This window comes from Podarcis raffonei, chromosome 12, assembly GCF_027172205.1.
Source record: "Podarcis raffonei isolate rPodRaf1 chromosome 12, rPodRaf1.pri, whole genome shotgun sequence".
Lineage (NCBI taxonomy): Eukaryota > Metazoa > Chordata > Lepidosauria > Squamata > Lacertidae > Podarcis > Podarcis raffonei.
The window spans coordinates 48,504,677-48,526,880 of record NC_070613.1 but is presented as its reverse complement, the minus strand read 5'-3'; the positions used below and the strand labels follow the sequence as shown (position 1 = coordinate 48,526,880).

General features: G+C 40.7%; 1 protein-coding gene across 8 annotated transcripts in view; it reads left to right on the top strand.

The window, feature by feature from the left end:
- The window catches only part of ULK4 (unc-51 like kinase 4), a 173,840-nt gene that overhangs the window by 81,290 nt on the left and 70,346 nt on the right, over positions 1–22,204 (top strand). For all 8 annotated transcript variants that reach the window (XR_008332893.1, XM_053409500.1, XM_053409502.1 and 5 more), the window contains one exon: positions 6,480–6,585. Coding sequence is in view for 7 of the 8 variants with exons in the window: in XM_053409500.1 (XP_053265475.1) it covers positions 6,480–6,585 (106 nt within the window). In the remaining variant the exon portion in view is untranslated. The remainder of the gene's footprint in view (positions 1–6,479; positions 6,586–22,204) is intronic.

Below are 22,204 nucleotides of genomic sequence, written 5' to 3'. Positions count from 1 at the left end.
ACTTTAGAAAATGGAAGTTTTTGTTGTTGTTTAGTCGTTTAGCCGTGTCCGACTCTTCGTGATCCCATGGACCAGAGCACGCCAGGCACTTCTGTCTTCCACTGCCTCCCGCACTTTGGTCAGACTCATGTTGGTAGCTTCGAGAACACTATCCAACCATCTCGTCCTCTGTTGTCCCCTTCTCCTTGTGCCCTCCATCTTTCCCAACATCAGGGTCTTTTCCAGGGAGTCTTCTCTTCACATGAGGTGGCCAAAGTATTGGAGCCTCAGCTTCAGGATCTGTCCTTCCAGTGAGCACTCAGGGCTGATTTCCTTCAGAATGGATAGGTTTTATCTTCTTGCAATCCATGGGACTCTCAAGAGTCTCCTCCAGCACCATAATTCAAAAGCATCAATTCTTCAGTGATCAGCCTTCTTTATGGTCCAGCTCTCACTTCCATACATCACTACTGGGAAGACCATAGCTTTAACTATATGGACCTTTGTTGGCAAGGTGATGTCTCTACTTTTTACTTATTCTTTTTTTTGGAATGGAATTTGAAATGGAAGTTACCTTGCCAATTTATAAGATCCATGTTGCACTTGACTCCAAATCCTCTGATTTCTAACAGATGTTCCTGCTAAGTTGCCCATGAGTTTGTAACATGGTTGTAGGTTTCCAGTGGTGAGTAACTTTACTACCTCATGCTTCATTGCTTACATCTTAGCAGAGGACCAGAGCCTTTCCACATGATGTAGGCCTAGTTAAGTATTTCCATTACTGATCAATTATATAATCACATTGTTGAAATCAAACATTTATAAATCCCTTATGATGTGAAGTAACCATCTGCACTCTCTTTCCCCAGTATTAACTTGCATCATAAAATCAAAAACAATAATAAACAATACAGTTTTGGAATCCAGTTCTATGATTCTATTTCACTGTGGGCAAACTAACATACAGTTGCATTACTCTCTTTCATCATGGCTACAAAATAATTTATTTCTCAGACTTTGCTAGAAACTATTGGTGGAATTCAACATTGCACTAATATGGTAGTTCCATCAGCACAAGTATTTCTACTTGCCAGACGGAACTATCTCCCCTCTCCTCCCCCTAACCCTCCAGAGCGGATTTTGGGAAGAAGAAGACACCTGCAATAAAACAAGAGTCTGAAGTCTTCTACATTACTGGGGAGAAAAAGATAATTAGTCATGGAAGTGACGTTTTAGCCCTTTGTCACAAACCAAATGTAGATTCATTCTACAATTTTAATTAAAAATATAATATTAATTTATTACATTGATATAAAATATATAATATATAAATAACATATATAAATAATACAAATAAAAATTTATACAATAGAATAACCACCTATCTTTAGACTGTGATTTTGGCTTTCTGGGTGCTGGTAGGAATAAGGTAAAGGTAAAGGTACCCCTGCCGGTACGGGCCAGTCTTGACAGACTCTAGGGTTGTGCGCTCATCTCACTCTAGAGGCCGGGAGCCAGCGCTGTCCGAAGACACTTCCGGGTCACGTGGCCAGTGTGACGAAGCTGCTCTGGCAAGCCAGTGCAGCACACGGAAACGCCGTTTACCTTCCGCTAGTAAGCGGTCCCTATTTATCTACTTGCACCCGGGGGTGCTTTGGAACTGCTAGGTTGGCAGACGCTGGGACCGAGCAACGGGAGCGCACCCCGCCGCAGGGATTCGAACCGCCGACCATGCGATCGGCAAGTCCTAGTCGCTGAGGTTTTACCCACAGCGCCACCCGCATCCCTTTGCTGGTAGGAATAACGTATACCAAATTCAGCATAAAACATTGCTGCTGCTTATTTTTTCCATAGACAACCAGTAGAGACATTGATGCTTGCTTTATTAGTTTTCACACAAATGCTGCAGCAAACAACCTTTTAATATGTAAGACAAAACCACCACCCCACATCATTTCTAGATTACTGTATCTGTAGAAGACGATATGAGGACTTCACCCCCCCCCCACACACACACACTCCCAATAATTATCTTGTTTGCCAACAAAGGTCATGTAGAAGCTCAGAGAGAGAGAGATGCCCCTAGTAACTGCAATTTAACCAGTGTAATTTCATTAAGTGGAATAACATTACTGTGCGAAATGTCATGGCACCCTATGATTTAGTTAAATTATATACCTGAAATTAACCCTTACAGTGTGTACTGATCTGTCAAAGTTGAAAGATAAATGCGAATCTCTTCTCTTAGGAGCTTAAATTGTTTCAAAACTCAATAGTACTAACAAAAGTTAAGATCTGATTCATTAATGTGGACTACATAGCTAGGTTTCCTGGGGCGGGGATCCCTATTTGTTTCAAAATCTTAAAAATAATTTATTCCATCATTCTGTGCTGCTTAAAATGTAAATAAAAAGGCTAGTGCCCTAAAAAGTATTAGTTTTGGTGGGGGGGTTTTCTCTCCTGAATTCCAATTTATTTATTTATTTCTCTTTCCTTGTTATACCCTTGGTATTTCATAGCTGGCCTGTTGAAGCACTGAAGCAATTAGTTTTGAGAAGGCTGATTCTTCAGGGTCCAGTGCTTTCTTGCCTTTCATTTGCTGAAGCTGTACATTTTAATGAAGTTGTTTCATCTGTGTTGCCAAACACTAGAATTTTGCTGCTTCAGTTCTAATTATCTCTGCTGGCAAATGCTATGTTTTATTAAAGCTGTCAAGAGCACTGTTCATTAAATGTCCACAGTCTGTGGTGTCGTACACACAAATTAGATCAGCTTTGCTCATTGATGGATTGTGTAGAACTTAAATACTTTCTACACAAGCCTTAGAATCCAATGTAACAGCCACAAGCAACTCTATATGTACATATGAGAAATACCTGTGACTTCATGATACTTAGGGCCGATTCAGACATGCAGAAACTGATGTGGCGGTACTTTCACAGTACTGTGTCATCTCAGATTTCATGCGGTGGCTCAGTTGCCACTTTCCTCAGACTTTTTGTGTTGTTCCAGGTTGTTTTCAGCACTCCACTGCTGGCTCAGTGTCCACAAACATGCTTCATTGTGCACTGGTAGAATAAAACTATGTTTCTCTCCATGGCGTATTGGTCTAAACCATACACAGCAGGCACTGATGGAGCAAGTATAAATAGCACTACGCCATGTCTACTTTGAGACAGGGCTGTTTATGCAATCTTAATATTTTAAACAGCATCTATACAACATTATTTCATTAGACCGCTGTGTAACCGTTGATTGATTTTTGTTCAGAGAAGTGTGGTATCATTAAATGTTGTCAACCTTGTGAAAGAATTGGAGAGCTGCACATATTTTTCTCTTTTATACTGATACATTATAAAGTTGGATTTTATTATCTTTTTATCATATGGTGCATTGGACACAGACTGACATATTTATTACACCAAATTGAAAGTATTTAAGGCAGGGGTCAGCAACCTTTTTCAGCCGTGAGCCGGTCCACCGTCCCTCAGACCATGTGGTGAGCTGGACTATTTATTTTTTCTTGGGGGGGTAACGAATTCCTATGCCCCACAAATAACCCAGAGATGCATTTTAAATAAAAGGACACATTCTACTCATGTAAAAACACGCTGATTCCTGTTCTGATTTGCAGTTGGTAATAGACAGAAGCGTATCAGAGTGGGCAACTGATGGACACACAGATGGACACTCACTAACTTTACTTGTGTTTCTGTCTTATGACTTGAAGAAGTGCAGGGGAGGTTAGTAGAGACAAGTTAGGACTCGTCGCCTATTCTACTCTTGGGAAGCTTCAGTGTGAAGGCTTCAGACTATTCCCACCCCTTCTTTCTTCCAGAAGATGGGATCACAACCATATGGGGCCCATCATGCTTTCCAAGTAACAAATACTTTTGTTTGACAATTATGAGGGTTAGCTTTCAGAAATAAATCTGCCAGATTATTCACCTTTTTAAAAAAACATATTTTATTTAGGATTTTCTTGTTTTACAGAAGTGTAATGCCTCGTATTTCCCCCCCCCCCCATGTAACATTTTTACAAATCCGTTTCATTTGTTGAGGCATTAGGGGGAGAAGAAAAAAAAAAGGAAAAAGAAAGGGGGTGGAGGGAGGGAAGATGGATGGGGGTGGGGGTCAGGTGGTGGTGTTTCTATTATGCTTAGTGTATGTAGAGTTTGGTGTCAGCGTTGTTTGTGTTGTTCTCTTGTGTTCCTTTGGTGGTGAGAGAGGTTGGGGTTGGCCTAGGGTGTGATTGTTTGTTTGTGATTGGCTGTGGTGATCTTTGTTTTCGTGTGTGAGTGGGGTGGGTGGGTGTTTTGGATCAGGTTAGCCATATTGATTTGTATGCTGTTGGTGGATTGTTGTCATTGTCTTGTTGGGCTGTGTATGTGATAAAGGGGAGCCCACCTTTTTTATTTTAAATGTTTATACCTGCTTTTTCAACCTGGGCTTCCAAATAAGTAAAAATAAATATACAAATTAATATAAAGTGCAGTTAAAATACATCAAAGCAGCAGCCCTAGTCCCTAGACAAACCATCCCTGTATTGGTACTGTCTTGCTGTGTCTCAATGGTGTTCATTTCCCTCTAAGAACCTCTGGGGAAAGCATAACTTTCTTACCTGTCAATTTCTGTTCAGAGAGGCTTCTGAAGGGCATTCTTCTTGTTCAGGGTTCCAGGAGAGTTTCACATACTGCTGGGTGATCTAGATCCTTATAGCTTCTGCTGCCACCATATATGGGGGAATGTAGAGGGGGTGTTTTAGATTCACTTCCATACCTTGTCTCCCGGGCTTCTCTTTGCCTACAGATGATAATGTATGGTTCAATGCATAATGTGTAGTAGTCTGAGTTTTGTGTTATATGTTGTTGATTTTTGAGGGGTTTCCTGATACTTCCAGTTTTGCCTGGGGAGTGGTTTCTCCTAGCAGAGGAAGCAGGTTTGGGTGGCTCTGTCTGTGAGCTCCAATAGGAGGTATTGTCCCACAGGTATTCAAGAGCTCTGAACACATATTCAGAGGTAACAAATTTATGTTTTCTTCTGATGTTCACCACCCCTTCCAGCTTCTTCTCTTGTTCTCCTTTGGCAGATTTTAGATCTGTAAAGATCTGTTTTATAAAGTGTTGTACACCTTGATGATACAGCGGTAAGGTGAAGGTAAAGGTACCCCTGACCATTAGGTCCAGTCGTGACCGACTCTGGAGTTGCGGCTCTCATTTCGCTTTATTGGCCGAGGGAGTCGGCGTACAGCTTCCGGGTCATGTGGCCAGCATGACTAAGCCGCTTCTGGAGAACCAGAGCAGCGCACGGAAACGCCGTTTACCTTCCTGCCGGAGCGGTACCTATTTATCTACTTGCACTTTTGACATGCTTTCGAACTGCTAGGTTGGCAGGAGCAGGGACCAAGCAATGGGAGCTCACCCCGTTGCGGGGATTCGAACCGCCGACCATGCGATCGGCAAGTCCTAGGCTCTGTAGTTTAACCCACAGCACCACCCGCGTCCCTGATACAGTGGTATAAACATTTAAATAAATAAATCATATCAGTAAATGGTCATAGTCAGTGTTGTGATACACGCTTCAAAGTATCAGTAAAATTAGTTGAGTTCTAAACTGCCGGTGGACTATTTTAAAGTTCTATTTGCTAATGTTATGCTAGATAACTGGGCAAGACTGAGTGTGGGACACATACATGAACCTAAAAAGTGGGGAAACTGTCAGAGAACCATCAAGAGCCTCTTCTCTCCTGGGGGTCCTCAGGAAGTCATTGGGGAGTGAGCTTTGAACAGCCTGATAAAGATAACTCCCTGGAAGGGTTCAGGAATGGCTGTGAACTGTATAGATTCCTTTGTTCCTTTTGACAGCAATTCCCCCATTTGCCCCCCCCCCCTTTTTCCCTGAGGCAACTTGGATTGTAGATTGCCTGGTATCCAAGCACAAAGCACTTGCTTCAATTGAAAATAACAGAAAATATCTAATACTTTTTTAAGGATTGGCAACAGATTTTGAGTTATCATTAGGAGGAAGTACATTGCCTACTTATTTAGTTTATTGTGTTTTGTCATCACATTGGGACACCATTTGGATTTACGTCCTCTGCTACAAAAATGGCTTGGGCTTCTCCTGTATATTTTGATTGTTTAGTTTTGTTACAGTTAGAAAATAAACACTAAAAGCGCTGCTGTTTAAATTAATGGTTACAGGTGGCAAGTATCTTATTTGATTACATCTATACATTTTCTTCATGACTGTATATTGGAATTTTGCTTGATTGCCATTCTTTGTATTGTAATATGTGCAATAGCAAGTTTCATTATGGTCAAAGTTAATCCGTTGCATATCTAGAATAAACATTATATAAGATAGGTACGTAGTATCAGCTATTTTCAGCATTAGGTGTTCCTAGAGTCTTCATCACCCACTGGGCTTCCTTTTCAATGTGACTGAACCTTTTGTACTCTTGGAAGGAAAATTCTTATACAGATACGTTTTCATTGCAGGAACATCAAGGTGCACTTCTGGGGAATACAATGCAAAATGCAGTGGCAGTCTTGAATAACCTGGTTTCCTGTAGGAAAGCAAACATGACATTACTTTATGAGCAAGGTATGTATTTTAACACTGTTTCACTGTACACCTATTGTACACAAAAATTTGGCAGTACAGTGGTACCTTGAGGTACATGCGCTTCAGGTTACAGACTCCGCTAACCCAGAAATAGTGCTTCAGGTTAAGAACTTTGCTTCAGGATGAGAACAGAAATTGTGCTTCGGCAGCAGGAGGCCCCATTGTCAGGTTAAGAACAGTTTCAGGTTAAGTACAGACCTCCGGAATGAATTAAGTACTTAACCCGAGGTACCACTGTATGTTTCTTCAGAATGTGACTTAGGAAGAATAACAATCTCAGAATGGCTTCCATCACTGATGATTTCTCCTTAATTCCAGAATTTAGTATGCTGTCAACAGTTACAGAGTCAATAACTTTTAAAAAATTCCCCACAATTGCCCTAGCTTAAGGAGAAGAGACTCTAGGCTTGTGGGATCTACTTTCCTTTTTACTAGAAACGCAAGATCCACCAGTAAGAGTCAAGTGTAAAATAGTGGCTGGTGTGTATGAATAGAACTAAACTCATAGCCCATTAAAAAAAACAATTCCCAAGTTTTCCTCCATGTTTTCTTTGGACTTCTCTGCACTTGAGTTTAATGTGTGTATCTGAAGCTGTTTGTGTTCCCATTTAAACAGCATCGTCTACATAATGTCCCACTCAAAGAGTTTTAAAACATCATAAAAATTCTAACAGTTTAAAAGCAATCTCAGCCAGTGACCTCGGGGTTGCCAGGTGGAACCCTCACAGGGATGTTATTCACATGTCTCTAGAGTGTTTGGTTTCTTTTTTTACTTAGATAAAGTTTTGTTGGTTTAACCCTCAGATTTTGTCTGATGTGCTGCTCTGTCTTGCTGCCAAGCAACTACATTTGAAAAGCAAATCAAAGAGCCTAGTTAGTTTTTGCATTTCTTTCTTTCTTTTTATCTAAGAATCTGTGTGCATCAGATGAAGGACATTATAGCATGACATCCGGTTTACCTGTTACACACATTGCATGATGCATCTTGTTTCTTGACTTTCTGAACTTTTAATGTTTGTCTGTTCAACTGCTCTTACAGCTATAACGGGGGGGCGGGGGCAGCACAGGACTTTATGCTTTTACCATGCTGTTCAAAATGCACTTTTTTCATCTTGAGCAACTCTTGATGTTTGAAGAACAGGGGAAAGTTTTTTTTAAACTTTGTGAATCAACGCTGAGAACTGTATTCAGCAATGTCCAAAAGCACACTGTCTCATCTGAAATTAGTCAAAGCCAAGAAGTCAAAGGTTACCAAAACACTTGGAGAAAATAAAAGAAATCATTTTAAATAGTACCACTGTGATTCTGTTTAGGAATTTTAGTTATCTAATTATTTAATTAATAAACTCCCTTTGAAGAGATTTAAATAAAATTGCATATCATCAGAGCCCAAAATATAAATGCTTTCTTATCATATAGAAAGATATGTAAGATAACTTACAATTTATTAAACAAAAGCTACCAGTCTACAATGCCTGCATGACAGTAACACACCGAACCCAAAACAGCATCAAAAATTAATAAGCATGTTGCTAATTGGCACAAAAAAGATTGATGGAGATAGTTGGAATATATTTTAATTGCATGCAATACAATTCTAAGCATATTAACTCAGAATTAAGTTGCACTAAGTTCAATGGGAGGTATTTCTCAGTAAGTGTGCATAAGATTGAAATCTCAGTCACTCAGAAAAAAAATGTTTGTCTACTCCTTGCTTATTGACAAAGGCAATTTTGAATTGGGATATTATTTAAGGGTACTTGGTACCATCGCTACAGTGACTTCACTTGTACCATATGTGAAATGTTTCTCTACCAGAAACTGTACTGAATTTTGTGCACACAATAGAAGTTAAGATATTTTGCTTAGTGATTGTCATGTGAAGTAGCAACCTTATAAACAAGCCTACAATCCTTAATAATAATAATAATAATAATAATAATACAACAACAACAACAACAATATATATATTCAATATCCCACCCATCTTACTGTTTCCCCAGCCACTCTGGGTGACTTTCAACATATATAAAAACACAACAAAGCATCAAACATTAAAAAACAAAATATCCTATACGAGCAACAAACAAACCAACAAATCAATAGAAACCAATAATAACAACAATAATAATGAGCATTGTACGTGGAGTCAAGCCTATGAATTTACTTTAATTAGTCACTTTTTAAAATCAACTAATACTTTAAAAACAAAGTTTTAAACAAAATGTTTTGAAAACAGTGCAGCTTAAATGCAAATAAAAAAAGGGAAAAGAAATCAAATTCATCCGAATAATAAATAGTGGTATTTATCTTTTAATCAGTTGTTATTTTGGAAGGTGAAAGATGTAAATCAATGCAGGAATCGCCTGTTGGTGTCATTGATATTAAAGCAATGGAGAGAAGTTAACTCTAATGTGTTACTTTTTATCTTCAGAAATTGCTGCACAATAAACCATGAATTATAGGCTGTCCCTCTATTTTAGAGTTGCTGTACCTGCTGAATATTGGATACTAAAATAAAATTGAATTTCCAGAGTATCACCTAAATTGTCATAACCATCATGTGGCTTGGAAAGCGATTGTGTAAACAAGCACCTTACACACATTACTGTGTTAAAGCTTCCAAAGGCAACTTTCAATAGAAATGACTTGTCACAGCTGTAAATACATGAAGAAGACCTTTAGTGAAATCACGAATGAGAGCTTGCAGCAGTTGTTACGTCCAAGATTGTATTAAGAGAAAACAATAGGCCCTTAATGCATGGGCAGTTATTAAAAAGAGGATTAGGTCTGCAATAAACCTTGGTAGAAGACACTTAATAACTCATTTACACCTCATGAAAGAAAGATAATAGTAGTCAACCTTCACGGGTGAGGTCCTCTGTTCCATCTTGTAGTCCACTGCTTTGACTTTTAGTCAAATGTCAAGAGATTAATTAGATTTCAAATGTCTTTGTGCCTGTCGTATTCTTAAAGTCTGTTAAATCTTGCATCCTTAAAGTGACTCCTCTGAGAGCAGCAATCCAGCATTAACGCTTTTAATCAAAAAAGGTCATGTGTCAGCCTTTTATATTTTTAATATATAATGGGCAATTTTCAAAAGGTTCTGAGATCCTGATAAGCCCCAAAGAGAGTACAGCCTGCTTAAATGCTTGCAGGACCCTTCCAGTATGTATAGGTAATTTAATTACAAGTCCAGTCTCCAGAGTCAACTTTATTTTCTCTTCTGTCAGCCCTTACCCAACTCCTACATTACACTGTCATTGTTGAATAGATCTTGAATCCCTCATGATTTCCCATGCTTTCCATTTCCATCAGTTAAGCACAACCTTCCCTTGAAATAATGTATACTATTTTGAATATCTTACATTAAGAATGTAATATTTTGTGGGCCACATTGTGAATGGATTTAAGGAAGAAGCAGCATCAGTTCAGTAAAGTGCCTGATTAATATGCCGTTTGGTCCAGAATCATAGGGTTTTTTTCTTAAAGTTCAAAAGTTGCAACGGAGAGACATAGAGTAACACAGAGGGCCATTAAATAGGTCACTTTTGTAGTTATCTAATTGGGAGCAACTAAAGTGTTTTGCTTTTCCAGTAATTCCTGCTTTTCAGAGATTAATACTATTTTTAATACTATGTTGAGATTTGTAAAAAGTTTTAATAGTGGTGCTCTTGACTGTTTGATCTTTCATCATGGCTTGGGCACAATCTGAACATGTAAATATCACATAGGTGATATGAAGTTTCTGACTGTGTCTCTTGTACCACAATCCTAGACCAGGCATATAAGTGGACAGTGTCTTTAGGGGGAGGGCTGTATCTCAGTGGCACAGAATGTGCTTTTCATGCAGAAGGTTCAAATATTAATTTCTGGAATCTTCAGTAGTTCTGGAAAAAGATCAGTTCTAAAACTGTGGAGAGGAGCTGGTATTCTGTTAAATGCAGGCATGGCCAAACTTGGCCCTCCAGCTGTTTTGGGACTACAACTCCCATCATCCCTAGCTAACAGGACCAGTGGTCAGGGATGATGGGAATTGTAGTCCCAAAACAGGGGGAGGACCAAGTTTGACCATGCCTGGTTTAGTGGATGATACAGTGAAGTATGTGTGTGTGCAGATATGCTTCTGTACACATGGTTTTGCTTTGTATGTGGCTGCCGCACATGCCAGTTGGAGAGTAACCATTATGAGTTTTTGAAAGAATAAATAATGGGAATATTTTTGTTGAAGTGTAGTTAAAGGTTATACGTTGGAATCTAATGTTGACAGTGCCACTGTGTAATGTGTCAGATATAATTATAAAAACTCTCAGAAGTTGCTGGAGAGTAAATTCAAAACGTGGTTCAAAAGTTATCTAGAACAATCCCTTGTAATACCTGATAGACAGCTTTTATGGTGATTTTTGTCCAAAATATACTCTAAATCCAAGATCCATGTGTCAGAGAGCAATTAAGGCTTGCATAAAACTTTGAAGATGAAAAGTGCTAAACATAGTAAGAATTAAGTACTGTTAATTACCATTCTGCCATTCCACCTAATATCGTTATTCTGTGATATTTAATTGGCTCTACTGGAATTAGCACGTTTTGTAAAGCATTGAACTCAAACCATCCTTTAGAAGGACAGTTCACTTCAGTAAGGAGAGGACTTTTTATCCCATTCTTGCATATTTCTTATTTGAATTTGATTGTGCTCAGTGCTTATGTCCTCAGAAAAGAAATGTTAGGGCTCAGCTATGTGTGGGAACAAGGGACGCGGGTGGTGCTGTGGGTTAAACCACAGAGCCTAGGACTTGCCGATCAGAAGGTCGGCGGTTCGAATCCCCATGACGGGGTGAGCTCCCGTTGCTCGGTCCCTGCTCCTGCCAACCTAGCAGTTCGAAAGCACATCAAAGTGCAAGTAGATAAATAGGTAATGCTCTGGCAGGAAGGTAAACGGTGTTTCCGTGCGCTGCTCTGGTTCGCCAGAACCATAGTCATGCTGGCCACATGACCCGGAAACTGCACGCCAGCTCCCTCGGCCAATAAAGTGAGATGAGCGCCGCAACCCCAGAGTCGGTCACGACTGGACCTAATGGTCAGGGGTCCCTTTACCTTTTTTATGTGTGGGAACACTGCCCTCTGATCTGAGAACGTCTCCCTGCTTATCCCCGTGTGCTGCTACTCAGTAGTGAATGAAATGTACTCCGTACCTCAAAGGTGGGGACCTTTTTTTCAGTCCGAGGGCTGCATTCCCTTATGCGCAACCTTATGTGGGCAGGATGCCAGTGAAAGGGAGGGTCAGGCAAAAAGTGGATGGAGCAGCAGGTGTGACTCTTGCTCTGTACACTCCAGCTACACAAAATTCAGACACATCATCATCAAATTTATTACCTGCCCTTTAGCAGCGGAACCAAGGGCAGGTTACAACAATTTAAAATTTAAAACAAACATTTAAAACAGATTACAATAACAGGAAGAGGTGAGACGCGAAAGCACATCTCAGGTGTCAAAGAACAGGGGTATCGAGGTGAATCTTGAGCATTTACCAAAAGCTGTATAGTGTATAGCCAGGCACACCTCTAGAGAAGGGAATTCCACAACTTTGGGGCTGCTCTCCTGGGCCACCTCCACCCCCAAATCTCTGAGAGAGAGACAGAGCTACCAAGAGGGCTCCCTCTGCTGATCTTAACACCCTAAGAGGGTTTGCAGGGAAGGAGACAGTTTTTCAGATGTTTGGAACCTAAGTCATTTAGGACTTTAAAAACTAGCATAAGCATCTTGAATGGGGCCCAGAAACTCTCATTCCAGGCAAGCAAGGGGCATTATTACAAATCAAAAACATGTTACAGCCAGGCAAAAGCCACTGAGGAGGGCACAGAGCAGGGGCAGTTGTATGGGGAGAAGGTGTTGCTTGGAAGAGAAAAGAGATGGCCCACAAAGAGATGGTTGGGAGGGCCCGAGGTTCCTCATCCCTGCTGTAGCTTCTTGGGAGTACTTTGCTCTGTTTTTGCTCAGTATGTTCTAGGGTTCACCATTGTAATGGAAAATAAAGTAAAACCAGATTATGAGTTATTCTGGATTTCAGATAAAACACTGCTTTGTGCCCTTTGATTTCTAAAACCTGATCATGAATAAATATGCTTCAATATAATAAATTGAGAACGTATATAACGAGAGGCTTAACTCTTTCCCCCCACCCTACCCTACCCCACCTCACTGAAAATACAATAAAAGGAAGGAGAATTTTATTTGTAATGTGAGGAGGGGACATAGAAGTACCTGTATGATAACTACTTTTACAAGTGTCTCCCAGAGTAAAATATGTTCTTTGCCCTCCAGATGCCTCTGTGAATAATTAACATGTCAGAAATTTATGTTTTTTTCTATCCATAGAGCAAATTGTGTGTGTGTTTGAAGGGGCGTGTTAATCTAGGCAATGGCACCTTGGCAGAAAGAGCAATATAAAACTCCAATACTGTTATCCCAATCTAATTCTTCTCCCTCCAGTTGCTATTAATTTATTTTTCAGATGCAGGGTATTATAATCACAAATCTCCCACATTGTGTCTGTTTTGGCCCTCAAGAAAGTGGATGTGGCATTCCAAGATAGCCTTTTAGACAAAGGCAGCACTTTGACCCATCAAGATAATAAAAGTTGGGGAGAGCACTTTGAAGAATAATAAAGCACAGCTGGGGCACTGTTATTTTGTCCATCAGTGAATGTACAAGAAGCATGATTTAAAAATTATTGTAATAATAATAACACCTAGACTGCTAAGCATTTCTTCATCAAAAGGAATACACAAAGAGGTCACGTTAGTCTTCTATCTTTTCCTAAATATGAAATTGTGTAAGTAATATTAAGTGCTATGTTGTGAATAACATTAGATAATTTTCTGTACTCAATATTAGTTTGTGTTATTATTTTTAGGCCAATACTCTTGTAAATACAAAATTATTTAGGGAAAACCTCTTAAGGGGCGGTGCCCCCAAAACAGCACAATGGACACCAAGTGCTGGCTGACCAAGAGGGAGAAATTGTACATTTTAAGGGTAGTGGAATGGGGGGAAACGATAAAAGAGGAAGGGACACAGGTATTAGAATGATTAAGAGAACCTTTATACCATAAAATTTGACACAGAATCATAGAATTGTAGAGCTGGAAGGGACAACAAGGGTCATTTATTGCAACTCCCCGGAATGCAGGAATCTTAAGCCCAATATGGGGCTCGGACCCGTGACTGAGATTAAGAGTCTCATGCTGTACCAACTGAGCTCTGTTGCAGCTTCATGTACTGGTTGACACAGAGAGCTGTTTTTTAAATGTCCCTGTGACAGAAGAGAGCTGCCTCTCGAAATCAGTGGAGAAAACTAAGATTTAAATGTAGCTGGATTTAGGCATTTGTTCCCCCCCCACACACACCCATATTTAAAAGAACAAAAACAAAATGTAGACAAACCCAAAACAGCCCAATGAGGACTGTGCATGCTCAGTGGGAACAGAATGTTGACTCAGTGTTGGAGTAGGGGAGGAAAATGTGGGGATGGGGGTTAGGGAATGAATTGGAGTACTGGAACCAAAGAAGTAGTGCACAACTCCAATTCATGACAAAGATCGGGCAAGAATACATACAGAGTTCATATGTGGCATGTATAAGCAATAACTGAACTGGGACTGAAACTGCCTTGGTCGCACTGGTCAGTGATCTCCGGCGGGCTAGGGACAAAGGTGAGAGCTGTTTCCTAGTTCTGCTGCATCTCTCAGCGGCGTTTGATACCATCGACCATAACATCCTTCTGGACCGTCTAGAGGGGCTGGGAGCTGGGGGCACTGTCATACAGTGGTTCCGCTCCTTCCTCCTGGGCCGTGTCCAGAAAGTGGTGGGGGGGGATGAGTGTTCAGACCCCTGGGCTCTCACTTGTGGGGTGCCTCAGGGTTCTGTCCTCTCCCCCATGCTTTTCAACATTTACATGCAACCACTGGGAGAGATCATCAGGGGGTTTGGGCTGGGTGTTCATCAGTATGAGGATGATACCCAGCTCTACCTCTCTTTTAAATCAGAACCAGTGAAGGCGGTGAAGGTCCTGTGTGAGTGTCTGGAGGCGGTTGGAGGATGGATGGCGGCTAACAGATTGAGGTTGAATCCTGACAAGACAGAAGTACTGTTTTTGGGGGACAGGAGGCGGGCAGGTGTGGAGGATTCCCTGGTCCTGAATGGGGTAACTGTGCCCCTGAAGGACCAGGTGCGCAGCCTGGGAGTCATTTTGGACTCACAGCTGTCCATGGAGGCACAGGTCAAACCTGTGCCCAGGGCAGCTGTTTACCAGCTCCATCTGGTATGTAGGCTGAGACCCTATCTGCCTGCGGACTGCCTCACCAGAGTGGTGCATGCTCTGGTTATCTCCCGCTTGGACTACTGCAACGCACTCTACGTGGGCTACCTTTGAAGGTAACCCGGAAACTACAACTAATCCAGAATGTTGCAGCTAGACTGGTGACTGGGAGCGGCCGCCAAGACCATATAACACCAGTCTTGAAAGACCTATTGGCTCCCAGTACGTTTCCGAGCACAATTCAATGTGTTAGTGCTGACCTTTAAAGCCCTAAACGGCCTCGGTCCAGTATATCTGAAGGAGCGTCTCCTCCCCCATCGTTCTGCCCGGACACTGAGGTCCAGCACCGAGGGCCTTCTGGTGGTTCCCTCCCTGCGAGAAGCCAAGTTACAGGGAACCAGGCAGAGGGCCTTCTCGGTAGTGGCACCCGCCCTGTGGAACGCCCTTCCACCAGATGTCAAAGAGAACAACAACTACCAGACTTTTAGAAGACATCTGAAGACAGCCCTGATTACGGAAGCTTTTAATGTTTGATGTATTACAGTATTTTAATATTTTTTTTGGAAGCCGCCCAGAGTGGCTGGGGAAGCCCAGCCAGATGGGCTGGGTATAAATAAATAAATATTATTATTATTATTATTATTATTATTATTATTATTATTATTATTATTACAAAAAAATTGCTGGCCTCCCATGCTTTAAAAAAATTGATTTGTTGTTGTTGCTTATAAATGCCACCTGCGAACTCTGTGTGTATTCTTGCCTTTGTTATTATTCTAACAATTATTCTTTGTTATTATTCTAACAATATCTCACCATTATGTGAATTCCTAGATTCATGAGCGACTGAAATGCACAGGACAGCTGCTTTATGCCATAGAGAAAAGAAGCTGTCTAAGCAAAGTCGTTACACTGCATAAGTCTTATTTTGTTGTCTTCAAAGTGGATGGCTTGGAAGGCTTGTTTTGGCGCTGCGAAAACAAAACACTTCTGCTTCCCACCACCAGAACAACCCCCAGTCTTTTACTCTAGCTCAGGAAGGAAGACAGGAGGTAGCTAATCTAAGCACACCTTGCAGCTGGAGGAGATGAAAAAAGACAGAGGTTATTGCCAGAGTTTCACTGAGCTCTCCAGTGCCAAAGTTGAAGCTGTGGGAGGGAGTGTGGGTTTCTCTGCACAAGCTCAATGACCAAACACCCAAGCCTGCAATCTTATATTTGCTTACCTAGGAGTAAGTCCTATTGAATACAGTGGGATTGAGTGGCCATGCATTAGTTGCACTGAAGGAGATAGGAATTCATGAAGCCTCACAACCACCTACCAAAATTAATTATTATTTTTTCCATTGAGTTAGATTGCAACACAAGATTTCAATTAAGTATGGCTGGCTTTACTATACTAATAGTAAAATGTTCATATATAATGGAAGAGTAATTAAAACTCCAACACTTCTATTCCAATCTAATTCTCCCTCTAAAATATAATGAAAGAGTTAGTACTGTACATCATTTTGGAGTAGCAACTCCACCATGCACAAAAGACCCTATTGATAAAGTGGTAAATGGAGTACCAGCAATTATGAGCAATGTAAGCAATGATTAAATGTATATCTGTAATTTTGCAGAAGGTGCAGATTAGAAAACTTATAAATGGACTCCATCTGCAGAGCAAACTAGGAACTATGGGTAACACTACCTATGGTTACTTTAAACAGACCAGCTTGATGAACCATGGTTTGAAGATAATTGAATGAAAATTACCCATAGTATAACCACAGTTGGTTGTACTAGACCACGGGTGTCAAACACAAGGTCCGCGGGCCGAATCCGGCCCGCCAGACCTCGTCATGTGGCCCGTGTAGCCGCCGCCGGCCGCCAGCCTTCACCTTTTATTCTCGCTTTTTTTTTTTGGCACAAGAAAGCCGCCTCTTCAGCGCATGCGCGGCAGCCTACAAGCCAGAGAACATCTGCCCTCTAGCGGTGCCGGCCGTTCTACACAGGAAACCTCCACTTTACATGCATTCAGGAAACCTCCACTTGTTTTTATATTGAGCGCATGCCATCCTACAGATACAACCGGCCCTTTGAGGGTGACCAAACTGCTGATGCGGCCCCCGATGAATTTGAGTTTGACACCCCTGTACTAGACAGTACAACAAACCACAGTTAAATGAAAACAAAAACAAGCTCTTCCAAACTCCTCCTGGCCCCATGGGAGTAGGGGTAAATTATGCATCCCAGGGACCAGGATGGGACAGACTAGGAAACACCTGAGACTTCAGCTTTTACCACCCACCAGCTGATTTCTGTAGGCATTGGCTGAGTGAGTGAGTTCCCTAGTAGACCTAGCAGACTTTGGCTCTACCACCCATCAGTGAATGCAGCCTAACATATCTCATATGATTGTTCCAAGGATAAAATGGATAGGTAGAGAATCAAATAGCCCCCCCGAGTTTGTTGAGGGAAGGACAGGATAAAAATGTATTAAAATAAATAAGATGCTAAAAAAGGATTAGAACTAGAAATATACCAGTTCTCTGTTTATTGTTAGTTTTAATACTCACAGAGCCTCTTTTCCATTTGTAGGCTGTTTCCAATTAGACAAACACTGGGAAAGGAGGGGTACATTTCAAGAGGCCCAAATTTGTAGTATGCTTTGTAGCACCATTGTAAAAGCATGCTTCACTGAAGAAGCAAGTGTACCTGACAAGCATTACATTTTCCACCTTTGAAAGATTCAAGCCACGTGACAGTTCATAAAGATTGCCATTATCTCTATTGGCCTCCTTAAGTACAACCTATCTGCTTTGAACAGTTCACTGCAAGTCCTACAAGTCCCCAGTGCTGATTTGCAGGCACTGCTAATTTGCATACTACAGCAGAAAACAAGCAATTAAAAGATAAAATATGCTGCATCATAAAATTCCTCAGTAAGCTTTACTAGGTTTTAATTATTTTCATATTTCACTAGTAACTGAAATATTAGGTTGAAGATCTTAGTACAGGCCTTTCCTTTTAATTCTTGGTAGATGAATTTCAGCAACTAAATTTGTAGGTCGGAGGCGGATTCTAAATATATTTTCATTACAGTACTTTAATTACAAAAGGGTGGAGGGGAAAAAATATTTACCCATCATACAAATAAAGATACCCCATTAAAATTGGAATTAAAAAAATATGTGTTGTAAAATCAGACTGAGAGTTCTGAAGTGGAACCAGTGCCATGTTGAATCACAGCATGAGACCTCAAGAATCAGTGTAAAGTTGTTTTAAAGTGGTAGCCATCAGGTGGCAGTGTTTTATAAATCACTGTCTGAACATTATTATTTTTTTTGTGAAGGGCAGCATCAAAATCTCTAAATAAATAAATAACCAGCAGTTCTCCTAATTAATTTAGTAGATTCTATAAATTAATTAGGCAAGTTATAAAGGTCTGATTCTTCTTCATCATCTGTCCCAGTATAATTGCCATTGCATGAGTCAAGGTTCTATTGTTTTGCCAGAGGAAAACATAAAAATAATTCCAAGCCCACTAAAAGTAGCAGGCAAAATCATTATAGCGTGCCAAAAGGGACATGTCTGCTTCTGAAAATCGCTGGCACTGAAAAAACGGCAACAGTATCACAGTACCGTAAGCATCTGTGTCCTGCCATTTGCTGCCTACTTGCACAAATATGTATCTCAACTTCAGTGTAAGAAAAATACTGTATGAATGTCAAAGCTGGACAAAAACAAGTTATTTAGACTTTGTATTGCTGAAGCACTGCATAGGAGCCAACTCCTAGGGACTAAGATCTCTCCCCCCCCATAAAATATTTGAGGGGGCTGGGTCCCCCCCAAAGTTGATGGGCATTATTTAGGGAAGCTTTTAATGTTTAATAGGTTATTGTATTTTGGTGTTCTGCTGGAAGCTGCCCAGAGTGGCTAGGGAAACCCAGTCAGATGGGTGGGGTATAAATAATATGTTGTTGTTGTTGTTATTGCAGGGACGTGGGTGGCGCTGTGGGTTAAACCACAGAGCCTAGGGCTTGCCGATCAGAAGGTTGGCGGTTCGAATCCCCGCAACGGGGTGAGCTTCCGTTGCTCGGTCCCTGCTCCTGCCAACCTAGCAGTTCAAAAACATGTCAAAGTGCAAGTAGATAAATAGGTACCGCTCCGGCAGGGCGGAAAGGTAAACGGCGTTTCCGTGTGCTGCTCTGGTTCGGCAGAAGCGGCTTAGTCATGCTGGCCACATGACCCGGAAGCTGTTCGCTGGCTCCCTTGGCCAATAAAGTGAGATGAGTGCGCAACCCCAGAGTCGGTCACAACTGGACCTAATGGTGAGGGGTCCCTTTACCTTACTATTATTATTATTGTTATTATTCAAATGGCGTGCATGCACTGCGTCTTGTGAACGATTTTGCAAGGCGGGGCTCATCTGGGCCCTCCAATATTTTATTCAGCTTGGCATCCCTGAAACATTCAGTTTCTCAGCTGCGAAGCAAAGCAGCAAACCAAAGCCCTTTTCTCCAGCTCTGAGCTGCAGAACGGAGCAGGGATCTTCCCTGAAGTTGTGTTGCATCCTCTGAAGCTCAGCACAGCTGTAGAGGATAATTCCCACCTGCCCAACTCTGAGCTGGAGAAGGCGGCTAAGCTCCTTTCATCACTTCTGCCATATTAAGAGTGACAAGCAGGGTTGCGCACCATAGTGCAAAGGGTCATCTGTCCACATTTGCAGATTTCTATTTGATAGGCACCACTTTCTGCTGGATTGTTTACTTCGGCTTACTGAATGTTCGCTTTGTAGAAAGAAACTGACTGATGACAGGTTTTGAGTAGTGCAGATATGTAATTATGTTTTTGCAGTTTCTTTTTGTAGGCAGTGGTGACATCACCTAAATATATCTATGTACAGTCTGTTATTTGTGCTGCATACTCTAAATGCTAACAGAAACAGTATACAAAGAGAATGAAATCAAATAACAATTTTATTTAAATGCTGAGATTTTGCTTTAAGTAAGGGGGGGATGTCAAATATGTAAAAAAAAAATATGGGCCCATTGTGGAAATAATAAAATTTATACAGTATAACAGAAATGTTTAAGAATGGATTATGAATGTCCTGCCAGTGCACAATGGCTTCAAGTAATGTTTCTTATTTAACTGCTTTATGAAACGAGTATGATAAAATACTGAAACGTATCAGCAGAGTTTTTAATAAATTAATGAATCATTTTGCAGTGTTTGGTCTAAATTTATGTACTCAGCGAGTCTTTAATGGTCTTTTCCTGCGAGCACTTAGCTCTGATTGTAGTGAGATTCTGATTATATATATTGCACCTTTAAAAAGAATGTAATACTTGCAAAACCTAGTAACTTAGAGCAGGCTGAATTTGCCTGAAAAATATATAGTGAAATTAGTATGTGCTGATTTAATGACTTGGGATCCCCTTGCTTATGTTTTGAATGTTAATAGTTTGCCTTCTAGATACCAAACTTTATAATCTTCAGCTTTATTATCTTTATTCCCATATATATAAGCATCTTGCATTTTGAATACGGAGTGTGTATGTGTGTGTGCAGTGATTCATAAGTCACTTGCTAAAATGCCTGTTTGTCTTCTGCCCCTTATCTGTTTTCTGGAGGTAGTATAAAAGGGCTAAGCTGCATATGGATTTTATTTGATTTTGAGCCTCACAATGGATTCTCTGCTGGAAGTTTTATATGTGTAATGTTGCCATCCAGCTCAGAGAATTCTTATTAATGCTTCAGCAGGTGCTCTGCTCACAGTCCAGTAAAATAAAGATAGGCTTGGTTTTTGAGGCTTCCTCAGTTTCTAATGACAACGTATTGAATCATTTGCTAGAGTCAAATATCTCAGTTGCCCCATGTTGGCAAGAAAACTCATCTTTGCAGAAAAAAACAATCCTCTTTCTTGTTGTTCTGGGAAGCCCTGGTTTGCCTTTGCATTCAGTAGTGGGCCTTGCCAAGCCAAAATGAATGCTTGTAGCAGCCAGAAGACACTGACTGCAGCTGTGTCCATAACTGAAGTTGGTTTTTAGTGTTATATTTTCTTTTAGAAGGTCACAAGTTTGCAGGAGTATCTGCTTACGGGAAATTCAGTAAGCTAGTTAACTCTCGGATTGCTGGATTGAAGGAATCAGTCTAAGAAAGAGAAAAATGTTCAAGCTCTTCAGCATAATTCTTTCTTGGGGTTATTCCTCCACGCTGTGGAGCCCAAGGGAGCAGAGTGATGCTGATTTATTTTTCAGTAATCATATGGTCTTGCAATGCTTCCTCCTCATCTGGCATCTTGATTTTTATTACTAAAAAGTTTTACTAACTTAAAGTTGACATATCGCATGTCATTGTGTAAAGTTCACCCAACTTACCTTCATTATGCTACCTGCAGCCACTGGGTTTCCTATAAATGTTGTGTTTAATCACAGTGAACTTCTAACATAATGATAAACAATTATTCCATTTCTGATACTTACTATGATCCTAAGCTTTTTTCAATATGTGTGCATAGAGCAAGTTTATTGTAAAAAGAACAAATGGCAAATTTATTTTCCAAATTTATAGTTAGTTAAGAAGGGTAGTGTGTTTGCAACTAAAAAATATGCAGTAATTTAACAGCATATTTTCCCATGGTTTTTAATATCATTCATGCTAGCACAACATGTCTGTTTCACTACAGTGAATAGACCAATAGGGGGAGGTTTTAGTCTGTGGTTGGTCTTGGCTTAATGAATGTGGACTTTACATCAGCAATGGTTCCAGATAATTGAGAAGGCATTGCAAAATCAAGCATAGGATAGTATAGCCAAATTAGTTCTTCTCAAGGTAGACCTATTGAAATGAATGCACCATGTTAGTCGTGTCCATTGATTTCAGTGGAACTAGTATTACATGTGAAAAGGATCTTGGGGTCTTAGTGGAACACAAACTTAATCAACGGTGTGATGCAGCAACAAAAAAAGCTAATGCTGTTCTAAACTGCATCAGCAGAAGGCTAATCCAGGCGTAGGCAAACACGACCCTCCAGATGTTTTGGGACTACAACCCCCATCATCCCTGACCACTGGTCCTGTTAGCTAGGGATGATGGGAGTTGTAGTCCCAAAACATCTGGAGGGCCGAGTTTGCCTATGCCTAGGCTAGTGTCTCAATCAAGGGAAGTAATAGTACCACTCTATTCTGCCTTGGTCAGATCACACCTGGAATACTGTGTCCAGTTCTGAGTGCCACAATTTAAGAAGGATATTGACAAGTTGGAACGGGTGTAGAGGGGGATGACCAAG